The 21,152-nt window shown below is 38.6% G+C and overlaps 1 protein-coding gene and 1 long non-coding RNA gene across 2 annotated transcripts; both read right to left on the bottom strand.

Moving 5' to 3' along the window:
• Positions 1–2,737: 2,737 nt before the first annotated feature.
• LOC307069902 lies at positions 2,738–15,758 on the bottom strand. Its single transcript, XR_013811505.1, has 3 exons — positions 15,631–15,758; positions 11,856–11,909; positions 2,738–2,786 (listed from the first exon to the last, which is right to left on the bottom strand). It is a non-coding gene; the product is annotated as an uncharacterized lncRNA (long non-coding RNA).
• Positions 15,759–18,909: 3,151 nt separating this feature from the next.
• Positions 18,910–19,973, bottom strand: LOC307068880 (transcription elongation factor, mitochondrial-like; the record flags this gene model as incomplete). Its single annotated transcript, XM_079726965.1, is given in 3 exon segments — positions 18,910–19,078; positions 19,080–19,709; positions 19,711–19,973. Coding segments are annotated over 3 exon segments (1,062 nt in total).
• Between the last annotated feature and the right edge of the window lie 1,179 nt (positions 19,974–21,152).

The raw sequence follows: 21,152 nt of genomic DNA, 5'->3' as shown, positions 1-21,152 counted from the left end.
TGCCACTTCAAAATCATGGGTAGTTATTAGACTGCTGCTAGATCTTGTTATTTAATAGATTAAATAAAGAAGTACATCTATCACACATTTATAATATTTAATACTTTGATAATCACATTTTCAATGTAGTTGGCTTCCTTTGTATTCCTATGTATGAAGTTTTATGCATTCAGAAACATTATTCTGAGAAGGCAGATTGAAAGGGCCCCTGGGTCAAAAAAACATGTAGAGCCCCTGGACTGAATGCTCTCTGGCTTTCAACGTGCACATTGGTACGTACCCAATATCTCTACCTGTTCCTCTTGGAAAGTGACTCACCACTTAGATAATCATCTCTGTGACAAGGTTACAGTGATATTTTGATCATTCCATATATGACTTGAAGTACAACCTCAGGCCGAAACATCTGCAGGCTGAAACTTTTAAACTTAACCTTCCAGACAAACCCTTATATTAAAATTATTCTCTAGGATTTTCACGGCAAAATGTAGGAAAACAGCACCAGAAACTGAACCAGAAAACACACGTCTTACTCCCACTTCTGCTATCTGATCCTGGGAAAGTCATTTAACTTCTCTGAACCTCATCTATAAACACATTTAGATGAGCTTTAAAATCTATAAGTTCCCAGCAGGGGGCGGGGAGAGGTGGAGGGATGAATTAGGAGATTGGAACTGACATATACACACTACTATATATAAAATAGATAACTAATAAGAACCTACTGTGTAGCACAGGGAGTTCTTCTCAATACACTGTAATGACCCATATGGGAAAAGAATCTAAAAAAAGAGTGGATATATGTATACATATAACTGATTCACTTTGCTGTACATCAGAAACTAACACAACATTGTAAATCAAGTATACTCCAATAAAAATTAATTAAAAAAATAAAATAAAATCTATAAGTTCCCTTTACTATATGTATAGAATTAGTAAAATTCTATACTTCTGAAATTTTCTGCCTTTCTGCTGGGTATGTTCTTTGGGATTTAGTTATTAGTATTCTATCTTTAATTAGTTCATTCACTTATCAAATATTGAGGTGGGAATAACTAAGCAACTAAGCTAGAGAATTCTGGGAAAATTTTCTAATAAGTCATATTTAAGCTGGGCTTCAAAGGCTGAGTAGGAGTCTGTGAAGAGAGGACTAGGACATTCCAGGCAGAGAGGACATTGTTAATGCCCAGTGTGCTCAGAGCACAGAGCACACTGAGGGGCTTGATAGGAGTTCAAAGGAGACCAGATTTGTACTGAGTCTGGGCTCCTTGCCTTATAAGAAATGGGAAGAAAGTATATAAACATTAGGTGAAGTGACATGGCCAGGTATGCGTTTTGGAAAACAGCCCTGAGAAGAATGTGAAGCATGGGAGAAACTGAAATCACAGCGATCAGTTAGAAAGGAGGATACTGCAACATTTGAGGTAAGAGTTCATGGAGACCCGAAACACGGCACTGGCACAGAGAAACGAACGCAAAGAAGGAAGTAGCAGATCTTTATGAGAAACTGGGTGTGGTGACGAAAGAATCAAGGGTAACCCTAGTTTCTAGTGAGGACAACCATGTGAAGGGTGATGTTGAAAGGTGCAGTTCTTTTTTTTTTTTTTTTAATTTATTTCATTTAAGTACAGTTGATTTACAAGTTTGTGTTAATTTCTGCTGTACGGCAAATTGATTCAGTTATACATATATGTACATTCTTTTTCATATTCTTTTCCATTATGGTTTATCACAGGAGGTATTTTTAAAAATTTTTATTGGAGTATAGTTGATTTAAAATGTTGTGTTAGTTTCAGGTGTACAGCAAAGTGAATCTGTTATACATATACATATATTCACTCTTTTTTAGATTCTTTTCCCATATAGGCCATTACAGAGTATTGAGTAGAGTTCCCTGTGCTATACAATAGGTCCTTATTAGTTATCTATTTTATATATAGTAGTGTGTATATGTCATTCCCAATCTCCCACTTTGTTCCTCCCCCACAAAAGGTGCAGTTCTTAACTAGAATAGGAAACACAAGAGGAAGAAAAGGCTCTCTGGGGAAGAAAGCTTAGCTTTGAAATGTTGAGTTTGAGGAGGCTGTTTGACCTCCAGAGAGAAATTCTGGCCAGCCCTTGGAAGCATGGGCATGGAATTCTTGGGAAAGGTACACCTAGAGATATAGAATTATAAACATCACATGAGGTAGCTGAAGCCCTTTCTTCAGCTTCCCCATCACCACCAGCAGCACCACCATCTGCCTGGTCTTTCTGCAGGGAGAGAGACCTTTCCAAGCCCCTCCAATCCTGACGCCTGAGCTTGCTATTAAGGCTTAAAACAATTGCTTCCTCCTCACTCCTACCTTTCCAATTCACCTTTCTTACTCTATAACACATCTCTCTATTAGTTAGAGTACAGGCAAAGTTGCTGTAGCAAAGGAACCTCAAAGTGCAATAGCTTATATATGATAGGAGTTTCTTTCTTATATAACAGTCCAGGGCCTGCAGGGCAGCTCTGTTCCATGACATACAGGAACCTAAGCTGGTGGGCAGCTCTGCCACTCTCAGCATCCCTCTTAGCACTGAAGCGATTGTTCCAGTCATCGCCATTTCCTAATTGGTGGGGAAAAAAATTCATGGCAAGCAGCTTCATCTTTATGGAGGTAATACACATTGCTTCTGCTCATATTCCATTGACCCAAACTTGGTCACACGACCACACCTACCTTTGAGGGAGATTGGAAATGTAGCATCTTGCTGGGCAGTTGTGTGGTAAGCTCACACTCAGAGAGGCTCCTTTACTGAAGTGCAGAAAGGGAAAATGGACACCGGGAACAATTAGCAAACTGTGACACTTCTAAACCCCTGGCTATCTAAATATCCATGAACACCCTTATTTCCAAGACTAAACTACATTCATCCCTCCCCTCGGGAGATAATCTACAGTACGATCCATTTACTGAGTACAAAATAAAGTCTAATATCTCTGCGTAATGGGTAATCCTCTCCATCAAGTCTAGCTCCAGCAATCTGTATAATAACAGAACGTTACTCCCCCACCACTACTCAACTTTCAGTATGTAATGTGAAGCAGAAACAGGATATCTACAGTGAAAACTCCCATTTGGAAAAGAGAAGAAAGGAAAGCACTTAGCAGTCACTGGTGCATAGCAAAAATGAACCATGTTGGACAAGAAGTGCAGATTCCCTCCTCCCGAGTGAAGGAAGTTCTCGTATCAGGACTTGGATCTGCTCTCTGGGAGGAATGCTCTGTACCTGGCCCTCTCTGGACTTTGTCTTTGTCCACTATTCTCCATGATCATACCTGAAGTGGGATGTAGAGAGATTAATATAGCTATATCAGCTTTCTTTTAGTTAACAATTGTGGGGTAAATGTCATTTCTTTTCTTTCTATCTTTTAAAATTCTCATGTATTTATTTATTTATTTGGCTGTGTCAGGTCTTAGTTGCAGCACGTGGGATCTTCATTGCAGCATAGCGGGCTCTTCCTTGTGGTGCGCAGGCTCCAGAGCATGCAGGCTCAGTAGTTGCAGTGCATGGGCTCTCTAGTAGAGGCTCTCTTAGTTCCCCAACCAGGGATCGAACCTGCATCCCCTGCATTGGAAGGCGGATTCTTAACCACTGGACTACCAGGGAAGTCCCACTCTTATGTTTTAAATGTATCTCTTTAAACAACAGATAGTTGGGTTTTGTTTGTTTGTTTTCCATCTCACAATCTTTGTTTTTTCACTGGAAAATTGAATAAATCAGACAAAGACAAATATCATATGATATCACTTATATGTGGAATCTAAAAAAAAATGATACAAATGAACTTATTTACAAAACAGAATCAGACTCACAAACTTAGAAAACAAAATTATGACTAACAAGGGGGAAAGGTGGGGGGAGGGATAAATTAGGGGGTTGGGATTAACATATACACATTACTATACATAAGATACATAATCAACAAGGACCTGCTGTATAGCACAGGGAACTCTACTCAATACTCTGTAATAACCGATATGGGAAAGGAATCTGAAAATGAATAGATATATGTAAAAAAAAAAAAGAAAGTTGAGTTCACTTATATTCAATGTAATTACTGATATATTTTTGTTTAAATCTACTGTCTTATTACATACGTCTTTTTTCCCATCTGCTCTGTGTTCCTTTTTCATTTTTCCCTTGCCTTCTTTTGGATTAATCATTTTTATCATTCATTTAAAAAAATCTCTTTTAGTTTAGAAATCATGTACTCTTCTTCTATTCTTTTGGTAGTTATCCTAGAATTGCAGCATGTACCTTTATTTATCTAATGTTAATTGGTATCTTTCCTCTCCTCTAAATGTAAGAAATTTAGAACATTTACCTCCACTTAACCCCCTCCCAAACCTTTATGGTATTATTGTCATGCATTTTAAATATCTATCCATCTATCTATCCCCACAGGACATTATAATAATTGTTCCACATAGTCAATGTTCATTTCGATTTACCCAGTGGAATCCCTTTGTGTCTGTTTTGTTGTTTATTTTTCCTAGTGGTTCTTGCTCATGGTTTTCTGTCTCCTATTAAGGCTTAGTTATCTTTGATTGTGTACAAATTAGTTGTAGAAATAATTTGATACCCAGGTTGATGTATCTTCCTCTAGAGAGGATGTTCATTTGCTTTTTCCGGTTTGCCTTAATTCAAGATTTGAGATTCTTTAAGCAAGCCACTTCCGATTCACCCTTACTTCTAGGGGTGTGTGTGTATGATGGGGAACGTTTTACCAGATCTCCACCTTGGCAGGTCCTGATCCAACTTTTGTCCCCCTAGTCCCATGAGATTGTTACAAAGACAGCTCACCCTCTCAATTATCTCTTCAAAATCAGTTCATGACCCTAAGGGAAAGAAGTTTAAAATTAGGCAGCCTCATCCCTCTGAATTTCTATTCTCTTCTGGATCTCATCCCAGTAATTTATCAGTATTTTCTTAGCTTTCTGATGTTTAAAAAAATATGTTTAATAAATTATGTTCAGCAAGAAGGTTGATCTGAATTAGCTAGTGTGCCATTACTGAAACTGGATGTGTTGCTTCTCTACAGCTCCTAGAACAATGTTTCTCAAGATGGGGGTCCATGGACTATGTGCATCAGAATTACATTACGTTTGTTAAAAACTGAGATTCCAACGCTGCCATCTCTGATGTCATTCAGAACCTATGACACTAAAACCTAGATATCTGCTCTTTTGATAGGTTCTCAGACTATAATTATGAAGACGTAAGTTTAAGAAATTTTGCCCCAGAGCTTAGCCCAACACTCTAATAGGCATTCAATGAATTGATTTGATTCTTGTTTAAAGGTCAGTTAGGGAGAATAGTTCTCAGAGCTTTCTGAGATGCTCTTCCTAGGTTATAATCCTCAAACAAATTTGGCTCGAATAAAATTTCCCATTTCTTAAATGAATGAATGAATGAATGTCAGGTAAGGCAGAAGAAAGCTGAATACATGTCCCAGTCAGAATTTGGTCAATGTTCAAATCTCCTTTCTACTCACCTTTTGAAAAAATCCGCCTTAAGACAAGAGGATCCTAAAGAAAAATTCTCAAGAACCCAGCCTCTATCTGGAGCTAAAGTCTAATCCTGTCACATTCACCTGTCTCATTTTGATCATTTTGAGTAGGATTCATTTTGATCATTCATGGATGACAGGTACTTCAATGTGACTCTTAAGTCACTAATGAAAGGTATGAGAAAGAATTTACCTAAAGATATCTTGACCCCAAATCCACTGGTAAATCCAATTAAGAACTAGCCTCAAAAAAATAGTCTGTGAAAAAAAAAAAAGTCTGTGAAGCCCCATCTTTTATGAAATGATGGCAATGATAAATAGTAAGTTTTTTTCCCCCAGTATTATTATTTGGCAAAATAAGAAGTTAACACCATGTTAGCTTTCAATATTATTTTGAAAGTTTACTGGTCCAAGAAATCTGTAGATTTTGGAATCACTGACTTAGAATTTCTCAAACCACTCCAGGCTCCAGTATTCAAGAAAGCTCTCAGCCTGAATGCTAAAGTCTCTGCAAATAGCAGGCTAATCTGCATTCCACACTGTCAGGAACATGATTGATTATCTGTTTGGGTTAGCCAGCAGAATCTATGTTCCCATGTTTCTGTGACAGTTACTTAAATTTCTTAGTTTTGGTCATACTTCTGGGTTACAATGCTTTCCCAAATGCTTGTTTTTGCTTTCTTGCAGGAAAACAAACAAACAAAAATAAAAAAACACAGCCAAACAGTCAGTGAGCAACACTTTTAGATTTCTCATTTCTGCACCAACATGCGGTGTCTTAGATTTCTTCAACTTTTAAAGGAAAATGTTTATGTGAGTTCTTGTATTTTCCACAACTGAATAACCTTACTATGGAAATGTGCTCATGTTACATGACATAGACTTCAATAGAAAGTTTCAGAGAATTTGAGCTTTTTAATCAGATGATCTTACTCTCAGAAAATGAAATTCCATGGGGAAACTGCTACTCAGAGCAGGCTTTGTTCTTTTATAATATTCGTTTTCTTTTATTTCTCTTTAACCAAGAGGATACCTCAAAAACCATCTGAATAAGGAGGATGGTATTACAAATGAGCTGTTATGAGCTTTTTAAAAATCAGAACTGTTTTGGAAACTACTATCAGTTGGAGAGTGGGTTAAATGTGAACTGGGCTAAATTCCTTAAAGTTAAGCCAACTCTGAATATGCCTTATCCATGAAATAATGTTTGTCACTTCAGTAACCTAATAGACTAGCATACATTTCATGGGCTGTGGTGACCTACATAATGCAAGATGACTGAAAATTATCACATGCCCTTATGGTTTCATTTAACCAGATTAATCTGCTTTTAATGGAATCATTTAGGCCTAATTAAATCTATCTAGATAGGAATCTAAAAACAGAAAGGGTAATTTGTGAGTAATAAAATATTTGTAAAACTGTAAGTTTGGAGCAACATCACAATTCTATGTTTTTAAAGATACCTATTCATTTGTGTCTCTAAAGCAGAAACCCAGACTTGCTTTAAATGTCTACCTTTTATTTCTGTAGGCTCTTTATAAATTCATTCATGGCTCTTTGTTCCAGCAGCTGTCACCAGACTGGGTTCGTGTCTGTTAAGGTGGATGGGGTGTATGTAGTGTTTGACCATGTTAAGAAAAAATTACCTAACATTTGGAAACAAGGCAAAAAGATGACTGCTTGTCCTTTCAATGTGGGACTGAAGCTTTATTTAAGGGCCTTTATCTAACAGGCCCACCCAAGGATTCAGTTATCCATGGGAATGCCCTGTGGCTTGATTAAGGCTCAGACAGTTAACTTGTAGATTTTTGTCCAGTAGAGATGCAAAAGATTTCTGTGCAGAAGTGATAGCCCCAAAGATTATGGTTTTATTGCCCTGTTTTGCTTCTAATTTAGCAAAGTTATTTCAGCATTCTTTTCCTTTTTGAACATATAAATCTCTCTCCTGAATTCTCTTTTGTACCAGATTTACCATCCTGCTGGCTCCCCCATTGATGTCTAAAACCTGTGACAAGTATTCACGCCATATTTTCATCAGTTTTGTTTATGTTTTTTAAATACCTTAAAAAATTTTTTTTTAATTACACTTTGTCTCTATGAAGATAAGAGATGGATTTCACAAGACATCCAAGAAAATGAATCTCATCACTTTAGTTCATCTAATCTCACCTCTCTAGGGAACACATTTTATAAGAATTAAACCAATGCATTTTGATTCCCCCCTTTAAATCCTATTCCTTAGTAGCCTTCTGACAGTCATCAAGCTTATTGTCCCAGGAAAGAAAGGACAGACAGGTGCTGCCCAGAACAGAGAGGCCATTCATCAGCTTTGAATTTCAAAGCTGATTTTCTTGACCTCTTTTTAGTAAGACAATGTACATAAAACCCAGGCTTTTTGAAGAAAGGGATTTCTAAATAACAAAGCTTCCTTTTTAATGCATAGGCTGTGTGTGCAGAATAGAAGGAAGGCCCCCCCACCCCAGGCAGTAAAGAAGAGAGGGGAAAAGCATCCCCCCAATCCTTCTGGACTCACTTGTAGGGGAAAAACAAGGGGGGAGAGGAGCCTGGGAGGGAGATCACAGGGAACAATTGTCCTGATCTCCTTGTTCCAGGTTGAAGTACTAGGGCAGGAGGTATGTTAGCTGGGTTGCTGGGCAAGCAGAGGACAGGAAGAGGCGCGGGGTCTGGATCCTACTTTTCTTTGGCAGGATTAACATCTGCCCTTTGCTATTTTGAGGTCAAGGAAACCACATCCCTCCCTCACACACCCGGATGCCTTCTATGAGAGGAGCAGAGGGAGGGGCGGAACTCTTACCGGTTGAGCACTTAACTGGGTCATCCAAGTAGAGACTGTTTACCTACAAAGGCATTATAAATTATGGGATTGAATTGAGGTTAACAAATTGGACTTGATCTTATTCCTCCCTCCCTGCTTCTTCTACCTATAGGAAGGGAGCTTGTCGGGTAAATCAGAGCAGACTTAGAGAAATAAGCTACATTTTTTTTTTTCCGGTACGCGGGCCTCTCACTGTCGTGGCCTCTCCCGTGGCGGAGCACAGGCTCACGGGCCCAGCCGCTCTGCGGCATGTGGGATCTTCCCGGACCGGGGCACGAACCCGTGTCCCCTGCATCGGCAGGCGGACTCTCAACCACTGCGCCACCAGGGAAGCCCTAAGCTGCATTTTTAACCTAGTTGAGTAATCTTGAGTAAATTTGAAAGGCTGCCACCTATGTATGTATTGCATGCTCTTCTATCCCCTTTCTGTCATACACAATTAACAAATGCATTGGTGGTGGTGTGATGAATTGGGAGATTGGGATTGACATATATACACTAATATGTATAAAATGGATAACTAATAAGAACTTGCTGTATAAAAATTTAATAAAATAAATTCAAAGATTAAAAAAACAAAACAAAAACCAAATGCATTGCTGCTTTTTGATTTCACGAAGAGCATGGCCTATTCTCTTGTGATTTCTGGTCTCCACCTGACACATCTGTGCACTTTCTTCAATGCCTGTATCTAACAAGATCAAGTCGGCCACAGACTCCAGTAGCAGGTGCCAGAAGTACAACCACTGTGATTACAGATTTACTATAGGAATATGAAAAATACATATAAGCAAAATTTTCAAAAAATCACCCTCTAATCCCACCACTCAAAGATAACCAAGCTTCTTTGGGGAGACGATCCTTACAGACTTATATTCATACACATAAACATTTTTATCTCTTCCTATTCTTTTAAGGGATGTTTTAAGGTATGCACTTTTTTTAACCTGCGTTTTTTTCACTTAATATGTTGTGAACATGTTGTCAAGTCAATAGACATGTTTCTACATCATTTTATTGGCTGCTCATTTTTCTATTGTATATTTATACCATAGGTGACTTCACTAATCCTTTATGTTTGGGTTGTTGGACATTTGAGTTGTTTCCAATTTTTTACTAAAAAAAATTGAAGTTGTTTCTACTTTTTTTGCATGGTGATTAATTTCATTATAGCCAATCATTTCCCTAGGATCATCTCTTAGAAGTGGAATTTCTGGGCAAGCAGCTATTTTTTTTTTTTTGGCTGCGCCACGCAGATTGCAAAATCTTATTTCCCCGACCAGGGATCGAACCCATGCCCCCTGCAGTGGAAGCACGGAGTCCTAACCATGGGTAAGCAGCTTTGATTATACCATTTTATAGGATTTTGCTTAATTTCTTTTCTTATGCTATTATAGTCATGCAATGAACAAAGTTTCATATCCTGTTCTCTCTCTCTCTTTTTTTTAACAGCTTTGGTTTTTTGTTTGTTTGTTTTTAAATTTTTATTGGAGTATAGTTGATTTACAATGTTGTGTTAGTTTCAGGGGTACAGCAAAAGTGAATCAGTTATACATACACATATATCCACTCTTTTTTAGATTCTTTTCCCATATGGGTCATTACAGTGTATTGAGAAGAGTTCCTTGTGCTGTTCAGCAGGTTCTTATTAGTTATATATTTTATATATAGTACTGTGTGTATATGTCAATCCCAGCCTTCCAATTTATCCCTCCCCCGCTCATCCCCTGGTAACCGTAAGTTTGTTTTCTACATCCATGACTCTACTTCTGTTTTGTAAATAAGTTCATTTGTACCCTTTTCTTTTAAGATTCCACATATAAGCAATATTATATGATATTTGTCTTTCTGTGCCTGACTTAATTCACTCAGTATGACAACCTCTAGGTCCATCCATGTTGCTGTACCTGTTCTCTTTTTTAATGAAAATATCTCCCAACGTTATCACATGTGTTCTGTAAAACAATTTTTAATAGCTTTATGGGAATATAATGCTGAGTCATTAATCAATTTAATCTATCCAGTCCACTATTTTGGTTGTTGGGCAATTAGGTAGTTTCCATTTATTCACTGGGGTAAATCACATTTTTAGGAACATCTCTTTGTAGAAAGCCTAGTGTGTACTTAGGATATATTCCCAGAAAAGGAATTATTGCCTGAAAGGCTATAACCGAGCAGGACCCTATGGGGCCTTCCCACAGGCTTTCCCCCATATCCTCTGCTTTAGCTCCTCTCTGAAGTACCTAGATAATAGTAGTTGATGCAAATTTCCTGAGTTGTTTTGCAGATGTGAAAACCCCCCACCAAATGCAAGACATTAACTACTTGATGACCATGAGCACATAGGCCCAGGCCTCCTGGAGCCTAAGGACTGATAATGTGAATCCCTGTGACACCACCTGTTCCCTCCCCATCAGCCAGTCAGAGGACTGTGCACGATCTGATCGCGTAACCTGTGACGCCCCCCCCCCAGCTTTTTTTCTTTATTTGGCTGCGCAGTGCGGCTTGTGGGATCTTAGTTCCCTGACCAGGGATCGAACCCAGGCCCTCAGCAGTGAGAGCTCAGAGTTCTAACCTTTGGACCACCAGGGAATTCCCTCACCTGGCTTTTAAAAATGCTTTGCTGAAACTCTTTGAGGAGCTCAGGGCATTTTAGGGCATGAGCCACCTGTCTCCTTGTATGGCCCTGCAATAAACCTTTCTCTGCTCCAAGCTCTGACGTTTCAGTTTGTTTGGCCTCACTGTGTGTCGGGCACACGAACTTGCACTAACAAGGCCATGAACATTTTTGAGGTTAGTTGATAAATATTGTAAATTGCTTTCCAAACTACTTATATCAATCTACATTGTAATGTGTCATGTCTTACCATGATAAATTATAGGCTAGATGTTAGAACAGCCTGATAGACTGTAGGACAATCTTCCTTAGAGATCTTCAAAAAGAAAACAGATTTCCTTTTCTGTGTTCCAGGTCAGACTTTCAAAGACATAAAAAAGGGTTGCCAACTCTCAATTCAAAAAAAAAGACATTTAGGGACTTCCCTGGTGGTGCAGTGGTTAAGACTCCGTGCTCCTGATCCGGGAACTAGATCCCACATGCATGCCACAACTAAGAGTTCTCATGCCACAAGTAGGGAGCCTGCAAGCCACAACTAGGGAGCCCGCCTGCCACAACTAAGACCCAGTACAACCAAATAAATAAATATTAAAAATAAATAAAGACATTTAAATCATAAACACCAGGAAGTTTAACATGTTCTTTACCTTCTCTCTTATTTCGGATCTTAGATTTGGATGGTAACTTTCTTTTCAATTGAAATGCTCTTACATTATCTCTAAGAGTAAAGTAGGTACCTATTCTATGGATAGGGAAATACTGAGGCACAAGAGTTTTTTAAGTGACTTTCTTTTTTTTAAGTGACTTTCTTATAGCCATATAATTTACATGGAATTCATATCTATAGTCCATACCTTGGGGAGGACCCTTTGCCATGCTGGTCAAGTTCAGGTTCACCTCCGGAAAGACTAGATAAAAAACAATATTTTTAGAGAGGGGGTTCCAGGAAGAAAGGCTTCATCTAAGTTCTGTTAAAAAACAAAATTCAACTGAGTAAATTTGAAGATCTAATTGACTGTGCTCAATGATTCATGAATCTGGCAGCATCCCATCTAGTAAACAGAAGGGTATTGTGAAGGGTTGTACAAAATGGAAGGTTTTTTATAGGTAGAGGCGGGTGGGGCAAGAAGGCATTGGCAGAAGCAAAGAAAGGATTGTTTCAGGCCAGGTCATCTTCTTTTGGGGGGGGGAAGGGAACAGCAGGGGTCTTTATCGTGCAGATTACCTACCTCACTAGTGTTGCTCAAGAAATTTCAGATTGTCTACTTAAAGGTCACATTCCTGGAAGTGGTTGAAACTGCAAGTAAGTCTTGGTTTGCTGTTATCTCTGGGGGCAAATGATTCCATTCTGGGCTTGTTATTTCTTTTTAACAATTCCCTTCTGATCAAACTCACCCTAATGGAGAGATGTGATAAAAATTTAAGGCATTAGCACCACTCTCAGCTACTGCTCTGTAGTTCCCACAGCTTTGTTGATCCTTGGTGTGGTATCCATAGGTCATGACTTTTTGTTTAATCCCCATGACAGTCACAGGTCACGGTTCCAGGTTCATAATCCTTAAATCTGTCATTCTCTTCATTCCCTTTTTGACAGTCCTGTCTTAGGGAGATCATTTGCCTGGTGGTTAGTGGCTGTGAACATGCATTTAAAGCTTTTGAGAGGATACAATGCTAGGGAAAACATTATGATAACTATAAGCAGGATAATTTCCTACACTTTGGAGTCCCTATTGACTGAAAAAAAAATGCACAAGCTAAAAGCTGAGACTTATGTTTTATTTGGTGGACTTTCTGAGGACTTCAAGCCCTAGAGGTAGCCTCTTAGATAGCTCTGACGGACTGCTCCGAAGACGTAAGGGGGAGCCAGGAGATATAGGAGTTTTGTGACAAAAACCAGGTAGTCAGGACATTAAAAGATGACTGTTAGTTAAAGAAAACCACACATTCCAAGTTAATGAATTTAGAGCTTTTCTACATATGGGAAGATGCAAGAGTCTGGGCTCACTGAAATCCTTCCTTTGCTATGCGCCTCAGCTATCTGGGGCCAGTATCCTGTGCTTTCCCGTCCTGAGTCCCCTCAGGGTACACTGTTGGGGGTGGCTGCAGTGGCTGAGGGCTTGGCAGCAGGCATCCTGTTGGTCTCCATCCTGAGTTCCCCCAGGCTCACCTTCAGGGGTGGTGGCAGTGGCTGATGGCTTGATGGCCGCAACATCCTTTGTTTGCTGAGATGGCGGACAACATTTTTTACCCACATTCTCAAGACCCAAACCAAAGAAAGACCCCATTGAAGGACCCCATTTTAAGCTACATGGCTTGTTCAGTGATCTTACATAACTGAATTTCAACTTCCCCAGAAATATTGATCCAGGTTGTGGACAAAGAATGTCGCCTGCCTTATCAGTAAACAAAAAATGTTGAGGCCATCCAGCCATCAGCCACTGCAGCCACTTGGACTGTGTGCCCTCAGGTAGCATTCCATCTAGTAAACAGAAGGGTATTGTGAAGCTTTGTACAAAATGCAAGGTTTTTATAGGCAGAAGGAGGGTGGAGCAAGAAGGTATTAGCAAAAGAAAAGAAAGGATTGTTTCAGGCAAGACCATACGTTTTTTGGGGAAGGGAACAGCAGGGGTCTGTGTCATGCAGATGACCTCACTAGTGTTGATCAAGAAATTTCAGATTGTCTGCTTAAAGGTCACATTCCTGGGAGAGGTTGAAACTGCAAGTAAGTCTTGGTTTGCTGTTGTGGAGGCAAATGACTCCATTTTGGGCTTGTTTCTTTTTTATCAGTTTTGTCTTTGCATGAAAGAAAATATAACATCAAAAGGAGTTTCTCATACAAAACACACAATACATACAAGCTGGATGTTAACCTAATGTTTTACAGTTTGTAAGAACCCAGCCTTCCCCTGAGAAAATGTTGAGATGATTTTAAAATGATAATAATCTATTCTTTCCTCTATAGGAATTCTAGTGAACAAAGAACTGTTGTCGAACCCAAGTTCATGTGCCCAATGTACAGTGAGGCCAAAGTAAATGAAAAAGTCCGAGTTTGTTTCTTCCTTTTCCTTTGTTTCTGCATTCCCTCACTTCCCTAGTTAGTTTGAATCTACCCTTCGGAACTCAGAAGGTCTAGGAGGCTGAAGCCTTTTTCGTACAAAGAAGAAAGAGGGGACACAGAAAGGCTTTGTACCTGGCAGGGCCTTGCAGGGTCCTGCTTGGTTTTAATCCCCTGTTCTTCGATACTCCTCAATCTTGAGGTGAACAGGTGTCGGACAAGAAAGGGAATAAAGTTTTGGGTAGAAAAGTTAATCATAAACTCGGCAGAGGAACTCAGTTTTAGGTGGACTAGGTTTCAGAACCAGTTTGTGCTGTATTTTAAACATCAGGGTGCTTGGTGTAGACCAAAGTTTCTCAACCCTGGAACTATTGATACTTTGGAGATCATTCTTTGTTTTGGGGGGGCTGTTTTGTGCATTGTGGGATATTTAGCTGCATCCCTGGCCTCTACCCACTAGATGCCACAGGCACCCTGCTAATTCCCCAGTTGTGACAATCAAAAGTGTCTCCAGACATTGCCAAATCCCCTGGAGGACACAATCATCCCAGTTGAGAATCACTTGTGTGGTACATATGGTATATTAATTGTATTTGATAAGCTCTGATTATGTCCAGATGAGTAACAGATGGCAAAAATGGAGAGCTTGGACACTAACATCCTTTAACAGATATTTTTATACTAATTTCATTTATTCAACTTGATTTGATTCATTTTGAGAAAAATATATGTCTTATCTTAGCAAAATAAATGGAAGAGGAAAATGGACATCAATTGCTAAATATAAAGTGTCCCAAATCTGCAAATCAAATGTGTGGGTTCCATATAAATTACAGTAAATCTAAATGTTAATGAAGATAGTTTTCTAGCAAACTCGATAAAAACAATGGATTTGTTCGTTACGTAATTACCTGTGACCGACAATACTTTATCAGTCAATGGCTTTTCCTGTTTTATTAAGAAAAATACAAGGTCAGATATCTAGGTTTTCTAAGATATTACAGAAAAAACTTCTAAGCTGTTTTATTTATTAATTCTACTTTCAATCTGGATGATTTATGTGGCATTTCAAACTGGACAATTTAAAAACCTCATTACAATCAGAATAAATGACAGATTTGAATCCATAAGAAAACACCTGACTAATTAAGATTGGCAGTCTTACCTTTGCCCTTAAAATTTAAACCAGTTAATTTTGGATTGTATTCTAATAATTGTGCCAATAAATGTGGCCAAAAATTTTCCTAATACATATTTTCACTGTTGTAGTATGTCTTCCCTCATATGTTACGAACAACTCTTCTGACGCTACAATACCTGAGACATTCTAGGGCAATCTTCAGGGCTCTATCTTGGGAGCGTCCATTTATCTTAATGTTATAAAGATTTTCTTAGGTACTTGCATTTAGTAATATGCCCTCCCAATATCTGAGGGAAAATTAGTAAATATTTGGTGTAAAATAGTTTCCTCCTGGACTGTATTTAAAATCTCCTTGGATCAGTTAAGATGCTTTCAGCTGGGAATAACAATATCCAACTTAAAGTGGCATATGTAACAGGAAGTTTTGTCTTACCTACAAGAAGTTTAGAGGTAGATGGTTGTCCGAGGCTAAACAGTGTCATCAGTGGCCCAGACTCTTTCCATCCTTTTTCGTTGCCATCCTCAGCACGTTCACTTTTGTCTATTGCTTAATGGCTGCAGTATGGCCTCCACAGCCTATGAAATGACAGGAAGGAAGAAGTGGGAAAGAAAGTTCTCCTTGAATAAATATCTTGCTTTCATCAGTATGGAAAATCTTTTTAGAAACCTTTAGAGAGAGTGCTGCTGAAATGCTCATTGACCAGACCTGGGCCATATGGCCAGCCCTACCTGCAGTGAGAGTGGGAGAGAGAGTACCTGGCATTTTTAGCCTCTGTTGCGGGAAGCAGACCCTGACAGAAGAGAAAAGTGAGAGAGGATTGGCTTTTGGGCAGGCAACCAAAAGTGTAGCCAACTCGTATTTTTGGCAACGTTCCTCAATTTAAAAACCTGTGGTGTTACCAAGTTCTATGAGCACTCTGAATAGTTAACATCTTTTCTATATTTCTTGTTTTGATGTGAAAATTAACAATGTAACCAACTTCACTCTGAGAAATATTTTATACTATGTAACAATCGCAAGTAGATGAAGGTTACTGGTAGGTTACTAAAATAAAAGCCTGCTGATTTCCCTTTAGTCAGGGAGATCCTTTGAAATCCTGTGTGTTGCCTATTTCCACAGAGCTTGCACGTTCAAAAAATGTGCTAATGTTGTTTTCGCTGACATACAAAGGGAAATCATTTAGTATCTTCAACTGCTTTACTTTTCAGGTTGCATCCAGTTACTTCATACCAACCACTCTCCAAAGTGTGCTAGAGGTCCTGGCTCGAAAACACTTGAGTGAATCCCTCAGGTTGTATCTCTTCTGGATGCCCTTGTTTGAAGTAGACTTAGGCTGGTTGAAGCATAGCTTTTCTTTCTGGAAGTAGGTACCTTCTGCTTTTCAGACACACTCCTTCAACATTCTGCTTCAGGAGTGGGACTGGTGGCATGTGGTCCAGCAGCAGCTCCTGCCAGATGAGGCAATGAAGACCTGTGGGCTTCCTGGGGCTGCCCCTGACCTGGCCACATTCCCCATTGGACTCTGAAGCCAGGTTTGCCCTTGAAGCTCTGCTGCTTCATAGAGGTGGAAGCCTGGCATACTTGTGAGAAGGGTCTTGAAAGTCTTTACCTTCTGACAGTCACTAGTGGGTGGCTGAGCTAAACCTGGACCCCAAATGTTTCTTGTTCCATTTCTCCTTTTTTATTCTTTAATGTTTATTTGAACTATTTAATAATCAAATAGCATGACAAGGCAAATACATCTCCAGTATACTCAGATGACACCAAAGATTAATGACCAATCATCTGAGAAGTTCATTCTTACCATGTGACTAGTCACTTTCATTTTTCTCAGAGGAGGAAAAAAAAAATGACCAGACTCTCCCTCACCTCATATTACTAAAAGACAAGATCTTTTCTTTTCTTTAAAGAATATTGCATGTATGTTTTTTTTTTTTTTTACAGTGAGCAGGGAGCTACATGCCTAAAATTCACATGCCTGCCATACTTCCAACCTGGAGAAACATCTTAAGCTATGTCTGACTCCCACTGCAATGATAGAGAGAACAATTATGCTCATCCATCTCCTTGTCTCCAATACCTGAGAGTCAGAGTGAAAGTGGAATGTACAAGTATAAGAGGGGATCATTTTCTGCTTTAGAGTGGCCTGTATCTATCCACTCAAGAGAGCTTGTTGAATATTATTATAAACTAGGCACTGTGAGTGTGGCCATACCAAGAGTAAGTACAGGATCACAGCTCTCAAGGAGTTTATAAACCAGGAAGGGAAATAGGATACATGAGAGCATAGGTGAATGTCATGAGCACAAATGTTTTTAAAATCTGAGAAGAACACATCTTACAACATGGACAAACCTTGAAGACATGCCAAGTTAAATAACCCAGTCACAAAAGGACAAGTACTGTATGATTCCACTTGCATGAGGTACCTAGAGTTGTCAAACTCATAGACAGGAAGTAAAATGGTGGTTGCCAGGGGCTGGGGGATACAGTTTCAGTCTTATAATATGAAGAGTCCTGGAGAGGATGGTGGTGATGGTTGCACAATGTGAATGTACTCAATGACACTGAGCTGTACACTTAAAAGGATTAGAATGGTAAATTTCATGTTATGTATATGTTACCATAACTAAAAAAAAATAACGATTTCAGAAGGAGAAGTATCAAATTATGGTGTAACATAAAGAACACAAGACTTGGGGCTAAAAAAACTCTGAGTTCTCATCTTTGCATTTCTACTGACTGTGTGATCTTAGCCAAGTCATTTATTTATTTATTTTTCTTTATTATTCATTCTTTTTTTATTGAGATATAGTTGATTTACATTATATAAGTTTCAGGTGTATAACAGTGATTCACAATTTTTAAAGGCTATACTCCATTTATAGTTATTATAAAATATTGGCTATATTCCCTGTGCTATACAATATATCCTTGTAGCTTATCTGTTTTATACATAGTAGTTGGTACCTCTTAATTCCCTACCCTTAACTTGCCCCTTCCCTTTCCCTCTCCCCACTGGTAACCATTAGTTTGTTCTCTATATATGTGAGTCAGTTTCTGTTTTGTTATATACATTCATGTGTTGTCTGTTTCTTTTTTATTATATTCACTAGTTTATTTTTTAGGTTCCACATATAAGTGACTTCATACAGTATTTGTCTTTCTCTGACTTATTTCACTTAGCATAAAACCCTCCAAGTCTATCCCTGTTGTAAATGGCAAAATTTTGTTCTTTTTAATGGCTGAGTAGAATTCCAGTGTGTATTTATATAAATATACATTCTTTACCCATTCATCTGTTTTTTTTGTCAGTTATATTTAGCTTTACTCCCATGATGAGCACCATCCAGAAAATTCATTATTCCCTATTTTAACAGTATGATAATAATGCAAATCCTTTAGTATAGATGGCATTTGCCTTTCAAGGAAGATAACTTTGTTTCTTGTTTTGGATGTTTAGGGAACATCTTATTTTTTAATGCTTAAACCCAAAAGGCACAGAATCTCATTTATTGATTTAGCCTTGGTTTATTATTGTGTAAACCATTCAGTAGCCAAAAGTCTGACTTGAAACATCTAAATACACTCAAACTTATGTTTTCTTCTCCATTAACACGGATGTTCGAAACAGTTGGTTTTAAAACTTCAGACCTAATAAATATAAATTAATATGATATTAAGAACATGTAACATACCAACCTCAGAATTTTAAGATTCAGTATTAAAAACTGCCAATTCATAGAAGGCAATAGCTTGTAATAATGAATCATATAACTCTTCTACCCTGTATTGTTCAGTAGATGAAAACATCTGTCTGTAGCGGACTATCTTATCTGGTGGGAAGAATACCCGAGGCTCTTCTTTCAGTACAGAGGAGCTGCTTCACTACCTCTTTTCCACTAGTCCGCGTGTCACCAGTCATCAGTTCAAAGTGCTTCCCCACTGCATTTCGGTTCATGCTCAGCACCTGATGATGGCCATCCTGGGTAAAAGTTGTATTCAGCAAGGCATACAGCATGGCTTCCATGATATGAAAATGTAATAGTATAGGAAACAGAGATGAGTTCTGAAATGAAGGTCCTGTTTTCTCCAGGACATAGAAGTCGGCTTTAGGCATCTTTGAAATAACTGAAGAAACCTCTTCTAAATAGACAGATGATAGGTATGTTCCTTTCATCAATCGGCAGTATTCAGTTTGCTGCCAGTCCAGCACTGCCAATTTACGATCAAGGTGAGCCCAGGCAATTCTTCGAGTACCAGAAACAATGGATACAATACTATTAATTGCCTTAAGTCTCTCTCTTCCTATTTCTGGTTTGATGAGCTTTCTCAAGAGCCGATTTTCCTGTAACTTCCTTTTTTTCCCTCCAGTCTCTGGATTAAGAATGGAGTTACAAACTTGAATGGTGGTTTTATACTGGAACAAGGGCACATTCATTAAACTCTCCAAATTCTGAAATGGCCCAAACTTTTCTCTGTGCTCTACAATACTGAGGGACCTTTTCCCAGAAAGCTTCAAGTTCTTTATTAGACGCTGTATTCAACACATGCAAGATGGAAGCCTGCTGTTCTGAAGAGAAGAGCTTGTCAAGTGCCTTTCCAGACTCCTTTGCGTTTTCATCAGAAAAATCAACATGGGGAATAATTTTCTTTGGTGCAGTGGATTTTTTCCGACAGCAGGAATTATGTAGGTCCTGGAATAAGGAGGACCCTAATGGAACTGGAAAACATCTCCACCTCCCTCCCGCCAAGAGGATACTAGGGACGTTCATCTTCCACGTTAAAGCAGTAGGCGCCCGCGCCCATCTTCCTCCACTAACTTCCGGTTCCTGCGTGCTTCCCATTCATCTGTTGATGGACACTTAGGTTGCTTCCATATCTTGGCTATCGTAAATAATCCTGCTAAGAACATTGGGGTGCATGTATAATATCTCTTTGAATTAGTGTCTTCATTTTCTTCGGATATATACCCAGGAATGGAATTGCTGGATCATATGGTGTTTCTATTTTTAGCTTTTTTGAGGAATCTTCATATTATTTTCAGCAGTGGCTGCACCAATTTACATTTCCACCAACAGTGTATAAGGGTTCCCTTTTCTCCACATCCTCACCAACATTTGTTATTTGTGGTCTTTTTGATGATAGCCGTTCTGACAGGTGTGAGGTGATATTTCATTGTGGTTTGGATTTGCATTTCTCCAACGATTAGCGATGTTGAGCATTTTCTCATGTGCCTGTCGGCCATCTGTATGTCTTCTTTCAAAAAATGTCTATTCAGGTCTTCTGCCCATTTTTTGATTGGGTTGTTTGTTTTCTGATGTTGAGTTGTATAAACTGTCTATATATTTTGGATTAGCCCCATATCTAGCCAAGTCATTTAGCTTCATTAAATGTCCCAACCTGTAAGGCAGAGAAAATGATTGTAAAGGAGAAATCAAAGAGGTAATGTATGAAATTTAGCCACTTAGCTAAACGTATGGTATGATACAAAATAAGTTGTTATCATGGGGGTGATGCGGGGAGGTTTCATAAGGGCAATGAGATTTGAACTGGTACTGGAATGGTAGAGAATAACATTTATTGTGTGCCTACTCTGTACCTATCTCAGTTTACATAGTAACATTTTTGAAGGTATTATCCTCAAAAAGAAGGAATTAAAACACAGAGATATAATTTGCCCAAACCTCAAAGTAGCTCCATATTTCAAATTCCTCATTTTTTCCACTCATAGGAAGTTGTGAAATAAAAAGGTGTTGATATTGGAAATAGATAATAGAACATAAAAAGGCAGAGATGATCAATAAATGCAGAAGCTGGTTCTTTTCTAAAAAAACATTTTATTTTGAAATAATTTCATACAGAAGTCTCAAGAAGAGTACAAAGAACTGCCTCATACCCTTCTTCCAGATTCAATAATTGTTAATATTCTGCCATATTTGCTTTATCATCTC

The sequence above is a fragment of the Hyperoodon ampullatus genome (assembly GCF_949752795.1).
Source record: "Hyperoodon ampullatus genome assembly, chromosome: X".
Lineage (NCBI taxonomy): Eukaryota > Metazoa > Chordata > Mammalia > Artiodactyla > Ziphiidae > Hyperoodon > Hyperoodon ampullatus.
The sequence above is the reverse complement of the archived record's forward strand: the minus strand, read 5'-3'. Positions and strand labels throughout refer to the sequence as shown.